The following is an 18,474-nucleotide window of genomic DNA, read 5'->3' on the forward strand; positions in this document are numbered from 1 at the left end:
ACAGCGCCCCCGCAGAGCGCTTCCTGCGAGCGGGGCGGAAGTGACGTCGGTGCGGCCGCCGGGATGGCGGCGCCGAAGGTGAAGCAGGACATGGCCCCGCCGGGCGGGTACGGGCCCATCGACTACAAGCGGCACCTCCCGCGCCGCGGCCTCTCAGGTGGGCGGGGAGCGGGGCCGGGCCGGGCTCGGGAGGCCCCGCGGGGGGAGGCCCGGCCCGCTGTCCCTCCGGTGTCCCCCCGGTGCCGCCGCTCACCGCCGCTCCCCCCCCCCCCCCCCGCAGGTTACAGCCTCTTCGCGCTCGGCATCGGCAGCCTCCTGCTGGGCTACTACACCCTCATCAAGTGGAACCGGGAGCGCAGGTGTGGCCTCCCTGCCCCCGCCCCGGGGCTGCCCCCGGTCCCTCCCCGGGACGCTCCGCTCCCCCCGCCCGCGATCCCCCGCCTCCTCTGCGGCTCCTGCCCGAGGGCTCACCGGTTCTGGCACCTCGTTCTCCCCCTCCGCCCCCGGGACTGCCGGTTCCCTGCCCGGGGTTTGCTTCCCCCACGTCCACTCCCCGGGACCCCCCGGCCCTTTCCAGCTCCCCCCCCCCCCAGCCTCCCCCGGTTCTCCCGCTCCCCCCGGTGCCCCGCTGAGCTCTGTGTGTGTGTGTGTGTGTGTGTCCCCGTCCCGTGCCGGTGCAGGCGGCTGCTCATCGAGGACCTGGAGGCGCGGATCGCCCTGATGCCGCTGCTGCAGGCGGAGTCGGACCGCAGGTACCGGGGGGCGCAGGGGGACCCCAGCGGGCGCTGCGTCCCCGTGCCCCGGGCTCAGCCTCCCCCTCTCTTGCAGGACCCTCCGCCTGCTGCGGCAGAACCTGGATGAAGAGGCCAAAATCATGAAGGACGTTCCTGGCTGGAAGGTTTGTGAGTCCTGGGTGCCCCGGGGTGGGGGGGGGCTGTGCTGGAGGCTGCCCCTCGGTGAGCCCCACGCAGCAGGAACCGGCCGGCCCGGTGGGTTTGGGTCCGTGTCGGGTCTCTTGGAAAGCTCAGATCGCCTGGGCGTGAAGAAGCCCCCCAGGAACCGGCGGCACGAGGGGCTACGCTGGGGGGTAAAGCCTGTCCCCCCCCGTCAGGGCTGAGAGCGGGGGGGACGCTGATCCCCGTGGTGCGGCTGTGCCCGCTCCCCTCCAGCGCTCTCTCCCCACCCAGGTCGGCGAGTCCCTGTTCCACACCGACCGCTGGGTCCCCCCAACGCTGGACGAGCTCTACTACCTGCGCCCCACCAGCGAGATGGACAACGAGAAGTTCGGGCTGCAGTACTACGTCTGAGGCACGGCACGGCCTCGTCCGGCACGGCCTGGTCCGGCGCTTCCCGGGCTGCCACCTTCCCCCGGTGCCGTGGGGGTGATGGCGGCTGCCAGCTGCCGCCATTTCCAGTGTCAGTTATTAAAACCACACGGATCCGCGGTGTCGGACACGGTGTCGTGCGTGTTCCTGTTGCTCTTCCCTGCGCCTGTGTGTCCGGGGGTCCCGGCACTCACCCCCAGAACCCCGGACCGGGGTGGGCCGGGCGACCGGTCGCTGCGTGGCTGAGCTGGGCTGTGTTCCCGCTGCCCAAAGCACCCGAGCGGGGCCGGGTCCTTGTGTTCCCGGCCCTGCCTGTCCCCTGCCCTGGGGAATTGTCCCTCTCAGTGTCCCGGTGGGGTCTGGCAGGGGGTCGGGGTTTGGCGGGGGGGGGGCAAGCCCTGCAGGCTCTGAGCTCGCCCTGCGGGCCCCGATGCTGCAGATGGTCTCTTGGCGGGGAGGGCTCAAAACCCGCCGATTTTGGTCTGTTGCTCAGGGGAGGGAAGGTGCTTCCCGGGGTCGCAGTGAGGTGCAGGCAGCTGCCCCCCCGCCCGCCCCCCGCTGCCTGCAGGGGGGGTGTCAGACCCGCTTTCTGCCGCCCCTGCCCCGGCCGGGCCCCGCTGCCGATGTGCCCGTTCCCGGCGGCAGCACCGGGCGGGGGCCGGGGCGATGCTCCCGGCGGAGGGGAGAGCCGGGGGGGGGGGGGGGCCGGGCCGGGGCGGGGGCAGCCGGAGCCACCTCCCCCGGGCGGCACCGCGAAGCACCGGGGGGGTCGCGCTGCCGCCGCCGCTCCCGCAGGGCTCCGCCGCTGCCCCGTCCTGCTGCCCGGCATGAGCTCCATGCCCGGCCCCGGCCGGGAGCCGCCCCGGTACCTCAGGTGAGTCCGGGCACCCCCGGCGCTGGGGAGCCCCCCCAGACCGCGCGATGGGAGCCCCGGGGGAGGGGGGGGGCGGTACTGGGCTCTCGCCGTGTCTGTGCCCATCACCGTGTGCCCGCACCGGGGCTGCCGGGGTTCGCCCTCGGTACAGCCGGGACCCGCCCCCCCCCCCCCAGCGGGTGTCCCCCCCCCGGCGCACCCTGGGCTGGTCCGCAGGGATGTCGTGGGGGTCCCGGTACCGGGCGGCCGCCCGGGAAGATGCTGGGGGCTCCCGCGGTGCCGGTGGTGGGGCGGAACCCTCCGGTGCCCCGGGACCCCCCTCGGGTCGGCTCCTGCCCCCTCTGATGCTCCCGGGCTCCTCCGGGCAGGGACACGGCGCCTCCGGCTCCCGCGCTGTCCCCACGCGTGTCCCCCGGGACAGTCGGTCCCCCGGGACAATCCCACCCCGGCTGCTCGCACCCCCGAGCCGCGGGGGCGAGGGGTGGGAGGGGGGGGACTGGTACCCAAATAGCCTCGGTTGCCAGAGCAACTGCATCCCGGGTCTCCATGGCTGCGGCAGGGATGGCTCCGGCAGGAGCGTCCCCAGCGCGGGGAGCGAAGCGGGGGGACCCCGGTCCCGGGCAGGGCTGGTGCCTCTGGTGTCCCCCCGCTTGTACCCCGGCAGGGCGGGGGGGTCCCGCAGCCGAGTTGTGCCGGGGAGGGACGGCCGGGGCGCCCGAGAAGCGGGTGTGGAGCTGGGATGTGGACCGGGGATGCAGAACCGGGATGCGGGGCCAGGATGCAGAGCTCGGGATGTCCCCGGGCCGGGGTGCGGGAGGGGACACTGGAGGGGTGCTCTCAAGCCCCTCGTCCACCGGCCCCTCTCCCTCCTGCTCCCCATGAGGTCTCTGCCCCGTCAGTGCAGCGGCAGCCCTGGCCATCCAGGGAGGCACCAGTAACTGGGTTGAACTGGGTCGGACTGGGCTTTGCTGGGTCTCCCCCGGGCTCTCAGGGGTACCTACCCCTGTGCAGGGGACGGGAGCAGCAATGTCCCCCCTGTCCCCCCCTGCCCTGTCCCCCCTCCGCACCTCCCCAGACCCCAGAGCAAAGTCAAACTGCAAACCCCGGGGCGAGCGGGGGGGGAAACTGGTGGCGAACGTGTCACCCCCCCGGAGCATTTGGGGGGGACACTGGTCTCCGGGTGGGCGGCGAGCCAGCACGCAGGGAGCCCCGTGATGTCCCCTCCCGGGGATGGTGCCAGGACAGCGGGAGCCAGCCCGGGCCTGGGCCCAGGTTTCCCTGCCAGCAGCGATTACGGGCAATGTTCTCCCCCGGAGCAGACGTGGGGAACTTTGTCAGAGCCGAAACGTGCCTTTTGTTGGGTGACCGACACCGCAGCTGTGCTGGGGCCCGCTCGGCTCTGCCAGCCCCGCCACGGGAGGGGCGACCGGGGCTGGTTTGGCCCCTTTCCCCCCATTTGCCCACAGGACCCCGATGTGGGGCTGGGGCTGGGCTGGGACTCACTAGAGGGCACCAAAGGATTGGGGACGGGATGGGATGGGACGGGATGGATGGGATGGGACGGGATGGGATCGGATGGGATGGATGGGATGGGATAGATGGGATGGGATGGGATAGGATAGATGGGATGGGATGGGATGGGATGGGATGGGATGGGATGGGATGGGATGGGATAGATGGGATGGGATGGGATGGGATGGGACGGGATGGGATGGGATGGGATGGGATAGATGGGATGGGATGGGATAGATGGGATGGGATGGGACGGGATGGGATGGATGGGATGGGATGGGATGGAAGGGATGGGATGGGATGGGATGGGATAGATGGGATGGGACGGGATGGGACGGAATGGGATGGATGGGATAGGATGGGATGGATGGGATGGGATGGATGGGATGGGATGGGACAGGATGGGATGGATGGGATGGGATAGGATGGGATGGGATGGGACGGATGGGATGGGATGGGATGGATGGGATGGGATGGGATGGGATGGGATGGGATGGGATGGGATAGGATGGGATGGGACGGGATGGGATGGGATGGGATAGATGGGATGGGATGGGATAGGATAGATGGGATGGGATGGGATAGATGGGATGGGACGGGATGGGATGGATGGGATGGGATGGGATGGGATGGAAGGGATGGGATGGGATGGGATGGGATAGATGGGATGGGACGGGATGGGACGGAATGGGATGGATGGGATAGGATGGGATGGATGGGATGGGATGGGACAGGATGGGATGGATGGGATGGGATAGGATGGGATGGGATGGGACGGATGGGACGGGATGGGATGGATGGGATGGGATGGGATAGATGGGATGGGATGGGATGGGACGGGATGGGATGGATGGGATAGGATGGGATGGATGGGATGGGATGGGATGGGACGGGATGGGATGGATGGGATAGGATGGGATGGATGGGATGGGATGGGATGGATGGGATGGGACAGGATGGGATGGATGGGATGGGATAGGATGGGATGGATGGGACGGATGGGACGGGATGGGATGGATGGGACAGGGTGGGAAAGTATGGGATGGAGGGGATGGGATGGGATTGGGCAGGATGAGGCTTTTCTGAGGGTCTGCCAGGATGGCCAGGGCGCTGGGGTCTCGTGGGGTCTGCCAGGACATGCAGGGGGTAGGGGGGTGTCTCTGGGGTCAGCCAGAGGACGTGGGGTCTGTCAGCACGGCCAGGGGATGGGGTCTGTGGGGTCTATGGGATCTGCCAGAGTGACCAGGGTGTGGCAGATCTATAGGGTCTGTGGGTTTGTCAGGACACCCAGGGGATGGGCTGGGGTCAGCCAGGGGGGCCGGGGAACAGGGGGCTCCGGGCTCTGCCAGAATGACCAGGGTACGTCGGATCTAAGCGGTCTCTGGGGTCTGCCAGGACACCCAGGGGACAGCATGGTACAGGGTCTGCTGGGACACAGGGGCTTTGGGGGCTGCCAGGACACCCAGGGGACGTGGCTGCTCCGTGGGGTCGGCCTGGATGGTGTGGGGCCACCCTGCAGCCAGGGACCCAGCAGGACCCCGGCCCTGTAACCCCTCCAGCTCCTGGGGCCGGGAGCATCACATCAGGGTGCTGGCAGGTCCCCTCCCCGCAGCGGGGACCGAGCAAGGTGTGAGCGTGCACCCCCAAACGGGGAGCACCCCAGCTCACCCACAGGCTTGCGGGTTTTCATCCATGGGGCACTGGGATCCCAACCCCGCCTCTCCCGGGGGCCAGATTTCACCGTCCCTTCCATAACAAGCGCGGCGGCGGCACGCTGGATCCGGCACACGCTGTTCCCATCCGTGGCGCAGGTGAGCCAACAGATGTGAGCAATTATTGTCCAATTTGGAGGCTCCCTGGCCCTGCCAACTTCTGGGCTCGGCAGCAAAGGAACAACCGCAGCATTGTTCGACTTTTATATAACAGCCCGATCCCCACGAGCCCGGGGACGCTGCCAGGGCCGTGCCTCGCACGAAATACAGCCCCCACCCCACGGTGCCGGGCCCCTGAACGTGCCGGCCGTGCACGTTCCCAGCCCCGAGCCACTGGCTGTGCCCACCGCGAGCCCTGCGAGCCCCCAGCCCGGTGTCCCCGAGCATCCCCTGCCCCACGCCCAGGGGATGGAGCGGGGTCCCGAGGGGCTCAGTGCCGGGGGGGTGGGAGCACGTCCCCGTCCTCACTGCTGTCCGCTCCCCCCCGCAGCAAAGCGGAGGCGGAGGCCATCGAGAAGGAGCTGCTGGAGGATTACCGGTTCGGGCGGCAGCAGCTGATCGAGATCTGGGGACACGCCTGTGCCATGGCCGTGACCAAGGTGAGCGGCCAGCGGGGCCGGGGACACCCCAGCGGGGCCGGGGGCTTCACTACCGCCTGCTCTCCCACCCTCGTCCCGCCCCCCCCACATGGCCTTTCCCACCCCCGGCTGTGGTCACCATCCTGCCCCAGACCAAGGCACGGGGCCAGGGGCCGGGGGCCAGCGGCAGAGCCCAGCGGGAAGCGATGCTCTGGCTGTGCCAGGGCTGCACCCTCTCCCTGGGTGGGTTTTTTTCACGTTCCGCAGCCCCCCTTTGTTATCTCCCCTGGGGTGAATGACACCCTCCACGGGAGGGGGATGCTCAGCCCTTCCCGGGGTGTCGGCACTGCCGGGCACCGGCTGCCCTTGCCACGTGCGGGGAGGAAGGTGCTGGGGGGCTCCCCGGGGCTCCCCGTGCCCTGGCAACGCTCTCCTGGTGCTGGCAGCCCTGAGCGCTCGTGCTGGATGTGAGGAGGAGGAGGAGGAGGAGGAGGCAGCAGCCGGGGCAGCGCGGCCGAGCGGAGGTGCAGCATCAAGGGCAGCTTTGTGCCTCGGAGGCTGGCGAGCTCCGTGCCCGCCTGGCTCAGCTTTTCCGTTGGAGGTGTCTGGACCGTGCTCTGCCCTCGCCTTCTCTAAGGAGGGGAAATATTTGGGTGTTGGAGCCTCTCTGGGTCCTGGGGCTGCCTTGGGGCTGGTCCTGGTCCCACAGCGTGGGGCTGCCCACCCCCCCCCAGGGACCCCCGGTATCGCAGCATCCCTGGCTCCACCGCCAGCCCCAGCTGAGCATCCTCCTCCTGGGGCCGAGCATCCTCCTCTTCCTCGTGGGGCCGAGCCAGGGACACCATCCCCGCACCCCAGCTGGGGCATCCCCCTCACCCAGCCAGGCTCCCCAGTGTCGTCCCCTCCCGGGTCCCCGGGAGCCCCAGGGCAGCTGGCAGCACGGCCGGCGCTGGGGCAGGGCCAGGGCCAGGCAAGCGCGGCTTTGTCCAGCACACCGGCGGCTGCAGGCAGGCCGTGCCGCTCGGGTCGCTGGCGGTTGGACGGGACCCGGAGCCAGGCTCTGTGAGCAGGAAAAAATCTGTCAATGGATAAACAGAGCCTCCCTTTGCAGGCTGCTGGTATGTGGAGCGCGCGGCCACCTCCCTGCAGGCTGGCGGGGAGCCCCGTCCCGCCACGGGCATCGTCCCTGTCCTCTGCATCGTCCTCAACCCACCTTGGGCATCTTCCCTGTCCCACTGTGGGCACCATCTGCATCCTGCCAGGGGCATCATCCTCATCCCACTACGGGCCCCGTCCTGCCACGGGTGCCGTCCCCACCCCACCATGGGTGCCATTCCCACCCCACTGTGGACATCGTCCCCATCCCATCACATGCCCCGTCCCACCACGGGTGCCATCCCACCCCACCACGCACCGTGCTGCCCACCCAGCAGCACATCCCCGCCGCAGGTCCATTTTCCCCTCAAGCCCCAGTCCCCACGTCCCTGCCACATCCCCGGCGCTGGGTGCCATCCCCAGGGCCGCCCCGGGGGGCCGGGGCTCAGCGGCAGTGCGATGTCCCTGTGTCCTCTCACCAGGCCTTCCCGCTGCCATCCCTGCCGCGAAAGCAGCCCACAGTGCTGGTGGTGTGTGGCCCGGCGCAGAACGGTGCCATCGGGCTGGTGTGTGCTCGGCACCTGCGGATCTTTGTAGGTATCTTCCTCCCCTCCTCCTCCTCCTCCTCTTCGTCCCTGAGCAGTGCCGGGCTCCAACGCTGCATCCCTGCTCTCCACCACGCAGGACTACGAGCCCACCATCTTCTACCCCAAACGCTCCCCGGACCCCCTGTACCGGGATTTCACGACGCAGTGCGAGAAGATGGACATCCCCTTCCTCTCCTACCTCCCCACCGAGGTGAGCCCCCCCCGGAGCTGCCGCCACCGCCATGCTCCCCGGCTGACGTGGTTTGAGTTTATTATTCTTTTATTTATTCCTTCCCCCCCGCCCGCGCCGCACCCCCCCCGGCTCTGCTGGGAGCCCGGGGATGCCATGAAATCCAGCGGCGGCTGCCGCGGCCCCGCCAGCTACCGGCTCTGTTGTTGTTGGAAGCGCCGGGCTCGGCGGGAGGAATGTGACCCGAAAGCGCTGCCCTGGCTGAGGCCACGCGTCTCGGCGTGCCGGGCTCTGCCCCACCACCGCGCCCCTCGTCCCCCCTCCTCGCCCTGGCTGGGGGTCCGGGGGGTGGGGGGGATTTTTTGGCGGTAGCTGCTGGGTGAGTCTATTTCTGCAGGAAAACGGGATCCCCGTGTCGGGCTCGGTGCCTGGCCCGTGGCGGGGTGGCCGGGGGACTCCCCCCCAGTGCTGCCCACCGTGTGTCGTCCCCCCCCAGGTGCAGCTGATCAATGACGCCTACAACGCCGTGGTGGACGCCGTGCTGGGAGCCGAGGCGGAGGCGGGCGAGGGGAGGGAGCCCTGCGCCGCCATCCTGGCCACCCTGAAGCACGTCCGCATCCCCATCGTCAGCCTGGACGTGCCCTCAGGTCCGGCACCACGCTCGGCCCCCCCCAGGCAGGATAGGACCCCCGCCCCCACCTCGGGGTGCTGCACCCCACACCCCGGGCTTGTCACCCTGCATCACCCTGGGCTCGACGCCTGGGTGGCCGGGGAGCCCCTGCGGTGCCCTCCCGGGGTGGGGACACCCCCGGGGACCCCCCCTGCTCCCCCCCCCCCCCCCCGCCAGCCTGGCAGCATCCCCACTGGGAGCCGGGGCTGGCGGCCGCTCCCCGCGGATGCGTTCAGGGCATCCACGATAAATAACAAACTCCCTGAACTGAGACATGATGTAATTTGAAAACACCCGGGTGTCTAGTGGCCAGGCCTGGAATTACCATCACCCCCCCGCCCCCGCCGTGTCCCCCCCTCCCGCCGCAGCGGCAAACAGGAGCCCTCGGCACGGCCGCCGGTGAATCCCCACCAAGAAAAACCCCGCGTGGTGCCAAGATGCAGCCGGAGTCTCTCCGGGCGGCGATGCCGGTGGCGAGGGGACGCACGCACCCCATCCTCCCTGTGCCCTCCCCACCTGCACCACCCCAGAGCATCCTCCACCGGCGCATCACCTCGGAGCTCCTGGCATCACCGCGTCCCCTGGGGCCACCCCCCTGACCCCCTCCCCGTGTCTTTATTTTTGCCGTCGCAGGGTGGGACGTGGAGGCCGGGAGCAGCGGCGGGATCAGCCCCGACGTGCTGGTGTCACTGTCGGCACCCAAGCAGTGCGCCCGCCGCTTCCTGGGCCGCCAGCACTTCGTGGCCGGTCGGTTCCTTCCCTACGACGTGCAGAAGAAGTTCGAGCTCAACCCACCCGAGTACCCCGGCACGGAGTGCGTGGTGGCCCTGCGAGCCCCTCGCCAATAAAGCGCTTGGTGGCTTCTGCCCCGCGGCCGGTGTCTGGTGGGGACACGGGCGAGGGGCCGGTGGTCTCCCGCAGGGGTTGTGCTGGGGGCTTGTGCTGGGACTCGGTCCCACGCCCCGTCCACGCCGGGGGCGGCTCGGCTCCGCGCACGACTCACCCCCCCCCCGCTGCCCTGTGCTGCGTCCCCGGGACCTGCTGCCAGCCCGCTTTTGGGGACGGACCCGCTGTGACCTCTATCGCCTGTCCCGTGGGGACGTGGGCAGCCGCCGGGGTCCTGTGGGTGGTGGGGGGTGTCCCTGGTGCTGCTGCATCCCCCCCCAGCCTGAAACCCTCGAACAGACTGGGGAAGGGTCGCGGGAGCAGTCCCCTCACTGTGGGGTGTTCAATTAATGGGGAGGGCAGTGACGAGCCACCCCTGGGGACCGTCCCCGCCTGTCCCGGCAGAGCGGGTGTCCTCGGCCCCACAACGGCACTGGGAGCTGCCTCCCCCACTCCGGGAGCTCGGTGCAGCCGGAGTTTTCGGGGAATGCAGGGAATGCGCCGGGATTTCCGCCAGCCGGGCTGCGGGCAGGGGCCGCGGTCCCCAACCACGGGTGGCTGCGGTTTGGGGGTGATCCCCACCGTGTGTGTCATCCCCCCCCTCCTTCACCATCACACGCCAGCGCCGCTGGGTGCTGTGCATCCTGCAGCCCCGGAAGGCGGTCAGGGCCATGGGTGCACCGAGCTCTGCACGGCCTCAGCTCCAGCTCGGCATCGGGACACGGGCAGCTTCAGCGCACCCACGTGGGCCAGGTCACGGCGTGGGCGCCCACCGGCCCCGCCAGTCCGCCGTGCCCCCGGGGGCAGCGGGTGCCAGGGGAGCGCTGGCACCCCGACCCCAACCGCAGGAGCGCCGAGGCCAGGCTCGCTCGGCTTTTTCCCTTCCCTCCCCTCTGCATTCCCAAGCGCATCCAATTTTAGCAGCTTTGCAAAAACAAACCCTCAAGTTTCCCGGGCTGGAGCGGTGAGCAGCAGCGCGTGGCCGGCTCGCCGGGGAGGGCTCCTTCCCGCTTCCCTCTTGACACCGATCCAGCCCCGGCAGAGCCGACGGCCCCGAGTGCCAGGAGCCGATTGCCGCTGTCTGCCGGCGCAAGGGGGAAAGGCCTCATATATAGACCCGCGGTGCCGCCGCGCTCACAGTCGCCGGCCGAGCGGCTGCCGCGCAGGCAGCCATGGGGGAGCTGGCGCTGGCCCTCCTGGCTCTCGCCGCCCTGCACGGTGCCAGGGCACCAGGTAAGGCCGGGTCTGCCATCTAACCACGGCGTGGGGACCCCGGCCGTGCCGCCGGCCAGGGGCATCCCTGCCCTCCTGGGGGCCGGCGGCGGTGACGCGGGGCAGGATGGGGATGGGGCCGAGCGCTCGCCAGATGTGTGCCGGGGACAGATGTGTGCCGGGGACAGATGCGTGCCGGGGACAGATGTGTGCCGGGGACAGATGTGTGCCGGGGACAGAGGTGCGGCAGGGTCGTGGGCATGGCCGGGGACGGTCCCTCTGGCATCTGCCGGCGGGGGGACGCGTTGGCGAGGCTCGGGGCAGCTTCGCCCTCCCCGGGGCCATGTCACCAGAGGGACGGGGACATGCCCCGTGCCGTGTCCCCGCCAGCCCTGCCTGCTCCAGACGGCCGAGCACCTGCGGGAAGCCCCGGCTGACTCGGTCACCCCAGCTCCGCCGTGGGGGCTTTTTTGCCCTTTTTGCTGAGGTTCCCCCAGCCTGGCGGGGGGTCTCCGCAAGGTGCCAAGGGCAACATCCGTGCGAGACGGAGCCAGGAATGTCCCTGGTCCGAGGACAAAAATCCATCCACGTGCAGGACGGGGGCTGTGGTGGGTCCCCACTGTCCCCCAGCTCCTTTCTGCCTGGGGAGGGGACAGGGGCGGCAGGGTCGAGTCCCCCCCACCGTGGGATTGCTGCTGGTGCAGGATGGTGCCCACTGCGTTCCCATGGGGTGCCTATGGGGTGCCTATGGGGCACCCACTGCTTGCCCGTGGGGTGCCCACAGTGCTCCGGGCTGCACAGGGGTGTCTGGGTGTTTGGACGCATCCTGCCCATCCTCGTGGGTGACAGGCACCAGAGGCCAGGTTTCTCCTGTCCCCCCCTGCGTGGCTGAACCCCCCCATCTCAACACCCAGGATCACCCGCGCGAGGGGCGGGCGGGCAGAGCTGCCCGTGGAGATCCCGGCTCCCTGGGCTTAACTCCCGTGGGACGTGGCTGGCTGGGCTTGGGGGGAGCTGGGGGGGACACACCCCCTCCACCTGGGGTGCACAGCAGCCTCCCCCACCCGGGCTGTGGTTTTACAGCCCAATTTCATGCCGAATCCTGGTTTGGCTGTGGGGGCTCGGTGTGATGCCAGGGTTGTGCCGTGGCCTCGGTGTAGCTGGCGCATCCATGGGCATCCCGGCTCGTCTCCCTGTCCCGCATCACCCCCAGGGTGAGCTCACCCCAGAGCAGCCAGGGCTGAGGGGTCCCCATCCCATGGGGACGTGGTCCGTCAGTGCCCACGGCTCGGCGCTGTTGGGTGCCCCAGGATGAGGGTGCCCTGGCACCCGGTGCTCTCACCCTGTGCTTCCTCCAGAGCCCCTGGAGAACGACTCGGAGCTGGGCAAGAGCGGCGCGGCGGGGAAGCCCTGGAAAGCAGCCCCCAGCCTGGCAGACCTCGACCTGGACACGGCAGGTACGGCTGTCCCCAAGCCCCACCGTCCCACCAGGGACCCGCAGCCCGGGAGGTGCCATCTCCCCCCGCGGTGGCGTCCCCCTCGCAGCAGGGACGTGATGTCCACCCTGTGCTCCCTGAGGCTCCCACGCCGCATCCCCCGGTGCCCTCCCTTCCCACGTGCTTTCATCCACTCATCCGTGGTCCACGCAGCCCTCGACGTCCCCGAGCTCTCCCCAGCCCCGATGGCACCCCGGGGTGCTTCAGGACAGGGGGGGGCCGCTCCCCATCCGCGCACTCAGGGCTCGCTCCATCCCAGGCAGAGGAGCCGAGTGGACGTCCTGGTTCAACATCGACCACCCCGGGGGGGACGGGGACTACGAGAGCCTGGAGGCCATTCGCTTCTACTACCGTGGGCGCGTCTGCGAGCGGCCGGTGGCCATCCAGGCCCGCACCACCGAGTGGGAGCTGCCCGAGGAGGTGGGTGAGGTGGTGCACGTCAGCCCCAAGAAGGGTTTTCGCTGCGTCAACAAGGAGCAGCCGCAGGGCAAGACCTGTTCCAACTACCACATCCGCTTCCTCTGCCCGCTGGGTGAGTGCCCGTCCCTGCTGCATCCCACCACCCCCCACCTCGGACCCCGCTGGCACTTTGGGGGGGTCCATACCCATCGCTGCACTCACCCCTTGCTCATCACCGCCCCCCCCCGCTACAGCAGAGCCCCCACCTCCAGCAATCGCCCCGTGGGTGCATGACGCTGGGCATCGTCCCGGGGACAACGTGTCCCCCCACGGAGCTGGACGCGGGCGGCGAGTTTCCAGTTAACCCCTCTCCATCCCCCCCCCCTTCCCCCAGAGCACATCTACTGGTCACACTGGTCGTCCTGGAGCCCCTGCTCGCGCAGCGCCTGCGGCAGCAGCGGCACCCAGACCCGCACTCGCCGCTGCGTCAACGCCCGGCTGCTGGTCGCGCTCAAGGAGCTCAAGTGCAAGGGCAAAGCCGTGGAGCGACGGCCGTGCAGCGCTGGCCCCTGCCCAGGTAGGGACCCCGGCTGCCCCCACACACACTGGCACCCACCTGCCCCCCGGCCGCTGCTCCCCCCCAGCCGCCTCCGGCTCCTCTCCTGGCCGCGGCTGCCGGCCATCGCTGCCTGCACATCGTCAGCTTAATTGCAATAACAGAGGCCGCGCCGGTAAAAATAGCTTGGCAGGGGTGTGCGGGGGTGAGCCGAGGCTGGCTGGGCACGGGCGGCTGGATGGAGCCTCCCGGAGAGGGGGCCCCCCCCCCGTGTCACCGCGCTGCAGGGCCACCCCAGGCTGGGGGCTCGGGGGGGAGCACGGTGCCCGATGCCTGCCCGGCGTCTCCCCCGCAGAGCCGGCGTGGATGGAGTGGGGCACCTGGGGCCCCTGTTCCCGCAGCTGCGGCGGTGCCGGGACACGTGTCCGGCGCCGGAGCTGCAAGAAAACCAAGAAGATGCCGTGCGCCGGCCGCCCCACCGAGGTGCAGAAATGTCCCCCCTCGCCGTGCCCAGGTACCTGCACTCGGGGACGTGGGGACCCCCTCCCTGGTGCCCCCGACTCGCGTGGCCCCGCCATCGGCCACGGCCATGGAGTCTGAGCGCCGCGCTGCCCCGCAGCATGCCCCGAGCACACGCTGCAGGGCACCGTCGTCTCCGCCGCTGGCGCGGCGCTGCCGGATGCCCACGTCTACCTGGAGGGCCGCCCGCCAGTGCTGCTGGCCCGCAGCGATGCCCACGGGCGCTTCGCCGTGTCCGGGCTCTGCCACGGCACCTCCGCCAACATCAGCGCCCACCGCGAGGGCTTCGCCCCAGGACTGGCACCCATCATCTCCAACGGCTCCGGCGTGGCGGTGGCACACGTGACGCTGCAGAGGTTGGGTGAGCATCGCGGCAGGGGGGCGGAGGGCGAGCTGTGCACCCCTCGAGGGACCTCCCCGAAGGATGCTCCGTGCGGGGGGGGGGAGTGATCCGGGGGGGTGGCCGTGGCTCAGTGCATCCTCTGCCACCTTCCTCCCCTGCAGAGAAACCCTACATGGTGCTGCACCCCCAGGCGAAGGTGCGGGTGGTCGGGCAGGAGGTGACTTTCTGCTGCAAAGCCTCGGGCACCCCCGTGCCCAAGAAATACTACTGGTGAGCGGGATCCGGGCGACAGAAAGCCGGGACCGGGGACGGCAGGGAACGGCAGCCCCGTCCGCGTCCCTGCTGAGCCCATCCCCGTCCCGGCAGGTACCACAACGGGACGCTGCTGGAGAGGAAGGTACACCGGTACGGCAGCCGCCTGGTGCTGCGGGGGCTGGCGCCGGAGCAGGCTGGCATCTACCACTGCAAAGCCAGCACCGAGGCAGGTGCCATCAAATCGGCACCGGCACAGCTCACCGTGCTGGGTGAGAACGGGATGGGCTTCGTTAGCGGCGTCATCATCACGGGATGGGGCGTGCGGTGGGGAGGACCACCCTAACCCTCCTGTCCGTGTCCCCCACCCAGCCCAGGGCCAGCAGAGCTGCAAGCCGGAGCCTGAGCCGAGCCTGGTGGAGCTGCCCAGCGAGTGCCCACAGGACGCCGCCGGCTCCCGCTACTACAACGTGGGTCGCTGCCCGCCCGCCCCGTGTGCCGGCAGCCCGTCCGAGCAGTCGGGGTGCAGGGCAGATACGGGGCGCTGCTGTGGGGTGCGGAGGATGGAGATGCGGGAGATCCCCTGCGCCGGCTTCCTGCTGCCCATCAAGGTGGTGGCTGAGTGCGGTTGTGGACCCTGCGCCCAGCCCCGCGTCCTGGTGCAGGGACGGGTGACAGCGGCCGACACCGGCGAGCCCCTGCGCTTCGGGCAGATATTCCTGGGTGGGAGGAAGGTCGGCTTCACCGGCTACAAGGGCTCCTTCACCATCGAGGTGCCGCCAGACACGCAGCGCTTGGTGGCTCGCTTCGTGGACCGGCAGCAGAGGTTCGTGGATGCTGTCAAGGTCCTGCCCTTCAACCGCCGCGGCGGTGCCGTCTACCAGGAGGTCAAGATGCTGCGGAAAAAGGAGCCGGTGGATCTGGACGGCAGCCAGAGCAACGCCATCCCGCTGGGGGAGGCGAGTGGACGGGAGCCCGTTGGGGAGCTCGTCCTTCCCGCCGGTGCCTTCCTCCGTCCCTCTGGGGAGGTCTTCAGGGGCACGGTCAAAGCCAGCGTCACCTTCCTGGACCCCAGGGACATGGCGACGGCCGGCGCCGCCTCCAGTGACCTCAGCTTCGCTGATGCCGAGGGGGAGATCGTCCCTCTGCGGACCTACGGCATGTTTGCCGTGGATTTTCGGGAAGGGGAGACCGGCGCGGCGCTGCAGACGGGGCCAGTGGAGGTGCGGATGGATGCGGGGCAGGTCCGGATGCCAGAGCACCTGCAGAAGATGAAGTTGTGGTCCTTGAACCCCGAGACTGGTTTGTGGGAGGAGGAGGGGGTCCTCCAGCCGGCTCGGGGGAGCCGAGGGAAGAGGGAGGAGAGGACCTTCCTGGTGGGGAACCTAGAGATCCGGGAGCGACGTCTCTTCAACCTGGACGTGCCGGAGGACCGCCGGTGCTTCGTTAAGGTCAGGGCTTACAGCAACGAGAAGTTCAACCCCTACGAACAACTGGAAGGGGTGGTCATCAGCCTCATCAACCTGGAGCCCCAGCCTGGCTACCCTGCCAATCCCCGGGCATGGGGTCGCTTTGACAGCGTGGTGACGGGTCCCAACGGCGCCTGCCTGCCCGCTTTCTGTGACGGCCAGCGCCCCGACGCCTACTCGGCGTACGTCACCGCCACGCTGGGTGGGGAGGAGCTGGAAGCTGTGGCCTCCAGCCCCAAGCTCAACCCCAACGCCATCGGGGTGTCCCAGCCCTACCTGGGCAAGCTGGGCTACCGCCGGTTGGACCACGATGACCCCGACTTGAAGAAGACGGCTTTCCAAATCAATGTGGCCAAGCCCGATCCCAACAACGTTGATGAGACCAACGGTCCCATCTACCCCTACCGCAGCCTCGAGGAGTGCGAGAAGGCACCGGTCAGCGCCAACCACCTCCGTTTCTACCGCGTGGAGGTGGACAAGTATGAGTACAACGTGGTGCCCTTCAAGGAGAGCGACCTGACCTCCTGGACCGGCGACTACCTCTCGTGGTGGCCCAACCCTCAGGAGTTCAGGGCTTGTTTCATCAAGGTGCAGATTGAGGGACCGCAGGAGTATATGGTGAGGTCCCGCAACGTGGGGGGCAGCCACCCCCGCACCCGGGGGCAGCTCTACGGGCTGCGTGACACCCGTAGCGTGCGGGACACGCTGCTGGAGAACACCTCGGGCGCCTGCGTGGAGTTCAAGTGCAGTGGGATGCTCTTTGACCAAAGCCTCGTGGATCGCACCTTGGTCTCTATCGTCCCCCAAGGCAGCTGCCACCGCACGGCCGTCAACAGCCTCCTGCGGGAGTACCTGAGCCGTCACCCGCCCGTGGCGGAGAACAACCACACGGCTGCCTTCACCATGCTGGCACCGGTCGACCCGTTGGGTCACAACTACGGTATCTACACGGTGACGGACCAGAACCCACGGCTGGCCAAGGAGATCGCCATCGGCCGCTGCTTCGACGGCACCTCCGACGGCTTCTCGCGGGAGATGAAGGCGGACGCCGGCACGGCTGTCACCTTCACCTGCCAGGAGCGGCCGGTGGGGCGGGAGAGCTTCTTCCAGCGCCTGCTGACCGCCCCGGCCGAGGCGCTGGCCGAGATCCGGCGGGAGATGGGGACTGGAGAGATGCGCCGGGCTCCTCCCGAGGTGTTGGACTTCGCCTCTGGTGCCCGAGCCCCGGGCCCCACTGCCACCCGCCGGACCCCCAGCAGCCGGCGGAGGATGGGCCGGACCTGGGGGCAGCCGTGAGCACTGTGGCCCCCGCCCCGTGCCCCCTCCCTGGCTCAGCTCTGCCCTCCCTTTCCCCATCGCTTTTACCCGCGCTCATTTATAACGACCAAGGGCACGCAGAGAGGGGACACGTGGAGTGGGACCCTCCTGCCGTGCCCCTGGGGGACAGCGGGGCAGGGGACCACCGGGACGTGGGGAGGGGGGTGACAGTGGGCAGCCCCCACTGGCCTCGCCAGCCCCCCCCCCCGACGCTGCCCCTGCCCTCGCCCCCAGCCCCGTGCGGGGCAGCTCTTGGTGCTCAGCCCCAGGGACCGCGGTGCCGGTGGTGCCGGCAGCGGGGCCACGGCCCCACGGGGGGTTATTTAAATAAAAAAGAATAAAAGAGGGGGTGGAAGCGAATAGGGGAAGGGGCTGGGATGGGAAGGGGTCCCCTGCCCGGCACTTTGCCCTGTGCCCCGTAACGGGGCTCCCGTGTGCCTACGCCGGGGCTGGCGCTGGCCGAGGGTGCCAGGAGCTGGGAGCACCCGCTGCATCCCTGCTCTGCGCCCCACAAGGAAACGTGGGGTTTCTTTTGGGGAAAAACCCCGAGGATGTGGATAAAAAGCCCTCCCTGTGCTCTCTGTCCCGGCACGGCACAGTGCCAGCTTTCCGGCCGTGGCGTGGGGGTTCGGCGGCATGCGGCGTGCCTGGGACGCCGGGCTCGGTCCCCACAGCCTTCACTCGAGCTCAGCACAGAGCGTGGACGGGCCTCATCCTGCACCCATCCTGCTCTCACTGACACATCTATTTTTGCCCTCGGGGAGTGTTTTGCCCCAACTACCTTTTTCCCAGGAGAAAAAAAAAAAAAAAAAGGCGGCATTTCTTAAACCCCCTCCCCAGCACCGGGACCCCCCCCCCCCACCCCCAGCTCCTGGGGTGTGCCGGGGCAGCGAGCGAGAGGCGATGGCAGGGTGCAGCCCCGCGGCAGTGGTGCCGGTGCATACCGAGGGCACGTACGGATTTGTACATTATTTATTACGAAATATATGGTTGTGTGTACACCCGCCTGGCTGACGGGTTTCTCCGGGGGTGCCCAGACCCGTGTATCCCCCCCCCGCCCCCAAACTCCTGCCCCATCGCCTCCTGCCCTGCACGGTAGCGGCTCCTGTTTGCCTTGGGCTCGGTTCAGCCGGCTGGCAGCGGCGTGGGGGGAACCGTGCCAGCTCCCCGCGGCCGGGGGACGTGGCAGCCGGGGAGGGGGGAGCATCCAGCCCCATGGTCCCCCCCAGCACGGGGATGTGGCCGATGGAGGAGCCGGGCACCCGCTCGGTGACCCCGGCCAGGGCGAAGGGCAGGGGGTCCGTCTGTCCGGCTGCTGTCCGTACGTGTCCCCCCACCCCGGCTCGCGGTACCGGCTGGGTTTCACAGGCGTCACCCCCCCCTTCGTGCCCCCCCCCACCCGCAGCTCCCGGAGGATGCTGTAATGGAACAGGCTGGGTTTATGGGGCCAAACCGCTCCCGGGACAACGTTTCCCTTTTACAA

General features: G+C 69.4%; 3 protein-coding genes across 3 annotated transcripts; all 3 read left to right on the forward strand.

The window, feature by feature from the left end:
* Positions 1–1,450, forward strand: NDUFA13 (NADH:ubiquinone oxidoreductase subunit A13). The gene is made up of 5 exons (XM_075776652.1): positions 1–157; positions 281–359; positions 681–752; positions 829–898; positions 1,188–1,450. Exons 1-5 carry the CDS (start codon positions 64–66, stop codon positions 1,305–1,307), a joined length of 435 nt encoding a protein of 144 aa, XP_075632767.1. The 5' UTR covers positions 1–63; the 3' UTR covers positions 1,308–1,450.
* Positions 1,451–2,031: 581 nt separating this feature from the next.
* YJEFN3 (YjeF N-terminal domain containing 3) lies at positions 2,032–9,409 on the forward strand. Its single transcript, XM_075776586.1, has 6 exons — positions 2,032–2,199; positions 5,914–6,022; positions 7,579–7,689; positions 7,781–7,894; positions 8,370–8,520; positions 9,177–9,409. The coding sequence occupies exons 1-6, from the start codon at positions 2,153–2,155 to the stop codon at positions 9,389–9,391; spliced, it is 747 nt and encodes a 248-aa protein (XP_075632701.1). The 5' UTR covers positions 2,032–2,152; the 3' UTR covers positions 9,392–9,409.
* Positions 9,410–10,391: 982 nt separating this feature from the next.
* CILP2 (cartilage intermediate layer protein 2) lies at positions 10,392–17,969 on the forward strand. The gene is made up of 9 exons (XM_075776668.1): positions 10,392–10,661; positions 11,999–12,097; positions 12,396–12,668; positions 12,930–13,112; positions 13,447–13,605; positions 13,711–13,971; positions 14,115–14,223; positions 14,320–14,477; positions 14,578–17,969. Exons 1-9 carry the CDS (start codon positions 10,601–10,603, stop codon positions 16,968–16,970), a joined length of 3,696 nt encoding a protein of 1,231 aa, XP_075632783.1. The 5' UTR covers positions 10,392–10,600; the 3' UTR covers positions 16,971–17,969.
* The last annotated feature ends 505 nt before the right edge of the window (positions 17,970–18,474 follow it).

Source organism: Balearica regulorum, chromosome 26, assembly GCF_011004875.1.
Source record: "Balearica regulorum gibbericeps isolate bBalReg1 chromosome 26, bBalReg1.pri, whole genome shotgun sequence".
Classification (NCBI taxonomy): Eukaryota; Metazoa; Chordata; class Aves; order Gruiformes; family Gruidae; genus Balearica; species Balearica regulorum.

Excerpts from the sequence above, each read along its gene's own strand:
- NDUFA13 (XM_075776652.1), top strand. The coding sequence starts at position 64 with ATGGCGGCGCCGAAGGTGAAGCAGGACATGGCCCCGCCGGGCGGGTAC. Across the intron at positions 753-828 it reads CAGGCGGAGTCGGACCGCAG|GACCCTCCGCCTGCTGCGGC; the intron begins GTACCGGGGGGC and ends CCTCTCTTGCAG. Across the intron at positions 899-1,187 it reads AGGACGTTCCTGGCTGGAAG|GTCGGCGAGTCCCTGTTCCA; the intron begins GTTTGTGAGTCC and ends CTCCCCACCCAG.
- YJEFN3 (XM_075776586.1), top strand. The coding sequence starts at position 2,153 with ATGAGCTCCATGCCCGGCCCCGGCCGGGAGCCGCCCCGGTACCTCAG. Across the intron at positions 6,023-7,578 it reads GTGCCATGGCCGTGACCAAG|GCCTTCCCGCTGCCATCCCT; the intron begins GTGAGCGGCCAG and ends TCCTCTCACCAG. Across the intron at positions 7,895-8,369 it reads TCTCCTACCTCCCCACCGAG|GTGCAGCTGATCAATGACGC; the intron begins GTGAGCCCCCCC and ends GTCCCCCCCCAG.
- CILP2 (XM_075776668.1), top strand. The coding sequence starts at position 10,601 with ATGGGGGAGCTGGCGCTGGCCCTCCTGGCTCTCGCCGCCCTGCACGGT. Across the intron at positions 12,669-12,929 it reads CCGCTTCCTCTGCCCGCTGG|AGCACATCTACTGGTCACAC; the intron begins GTGAGTGCCCGT and ends CCCTTCCCCCAG. Across the intron at positions 13,113-13,446 it reads CAGCGCTGGCCCCTGCCCAG|AGCCGGCGTGGATGGAGTGG; the intron begins GTAGGGACCCCG and ends TCTCCCCCGCAG.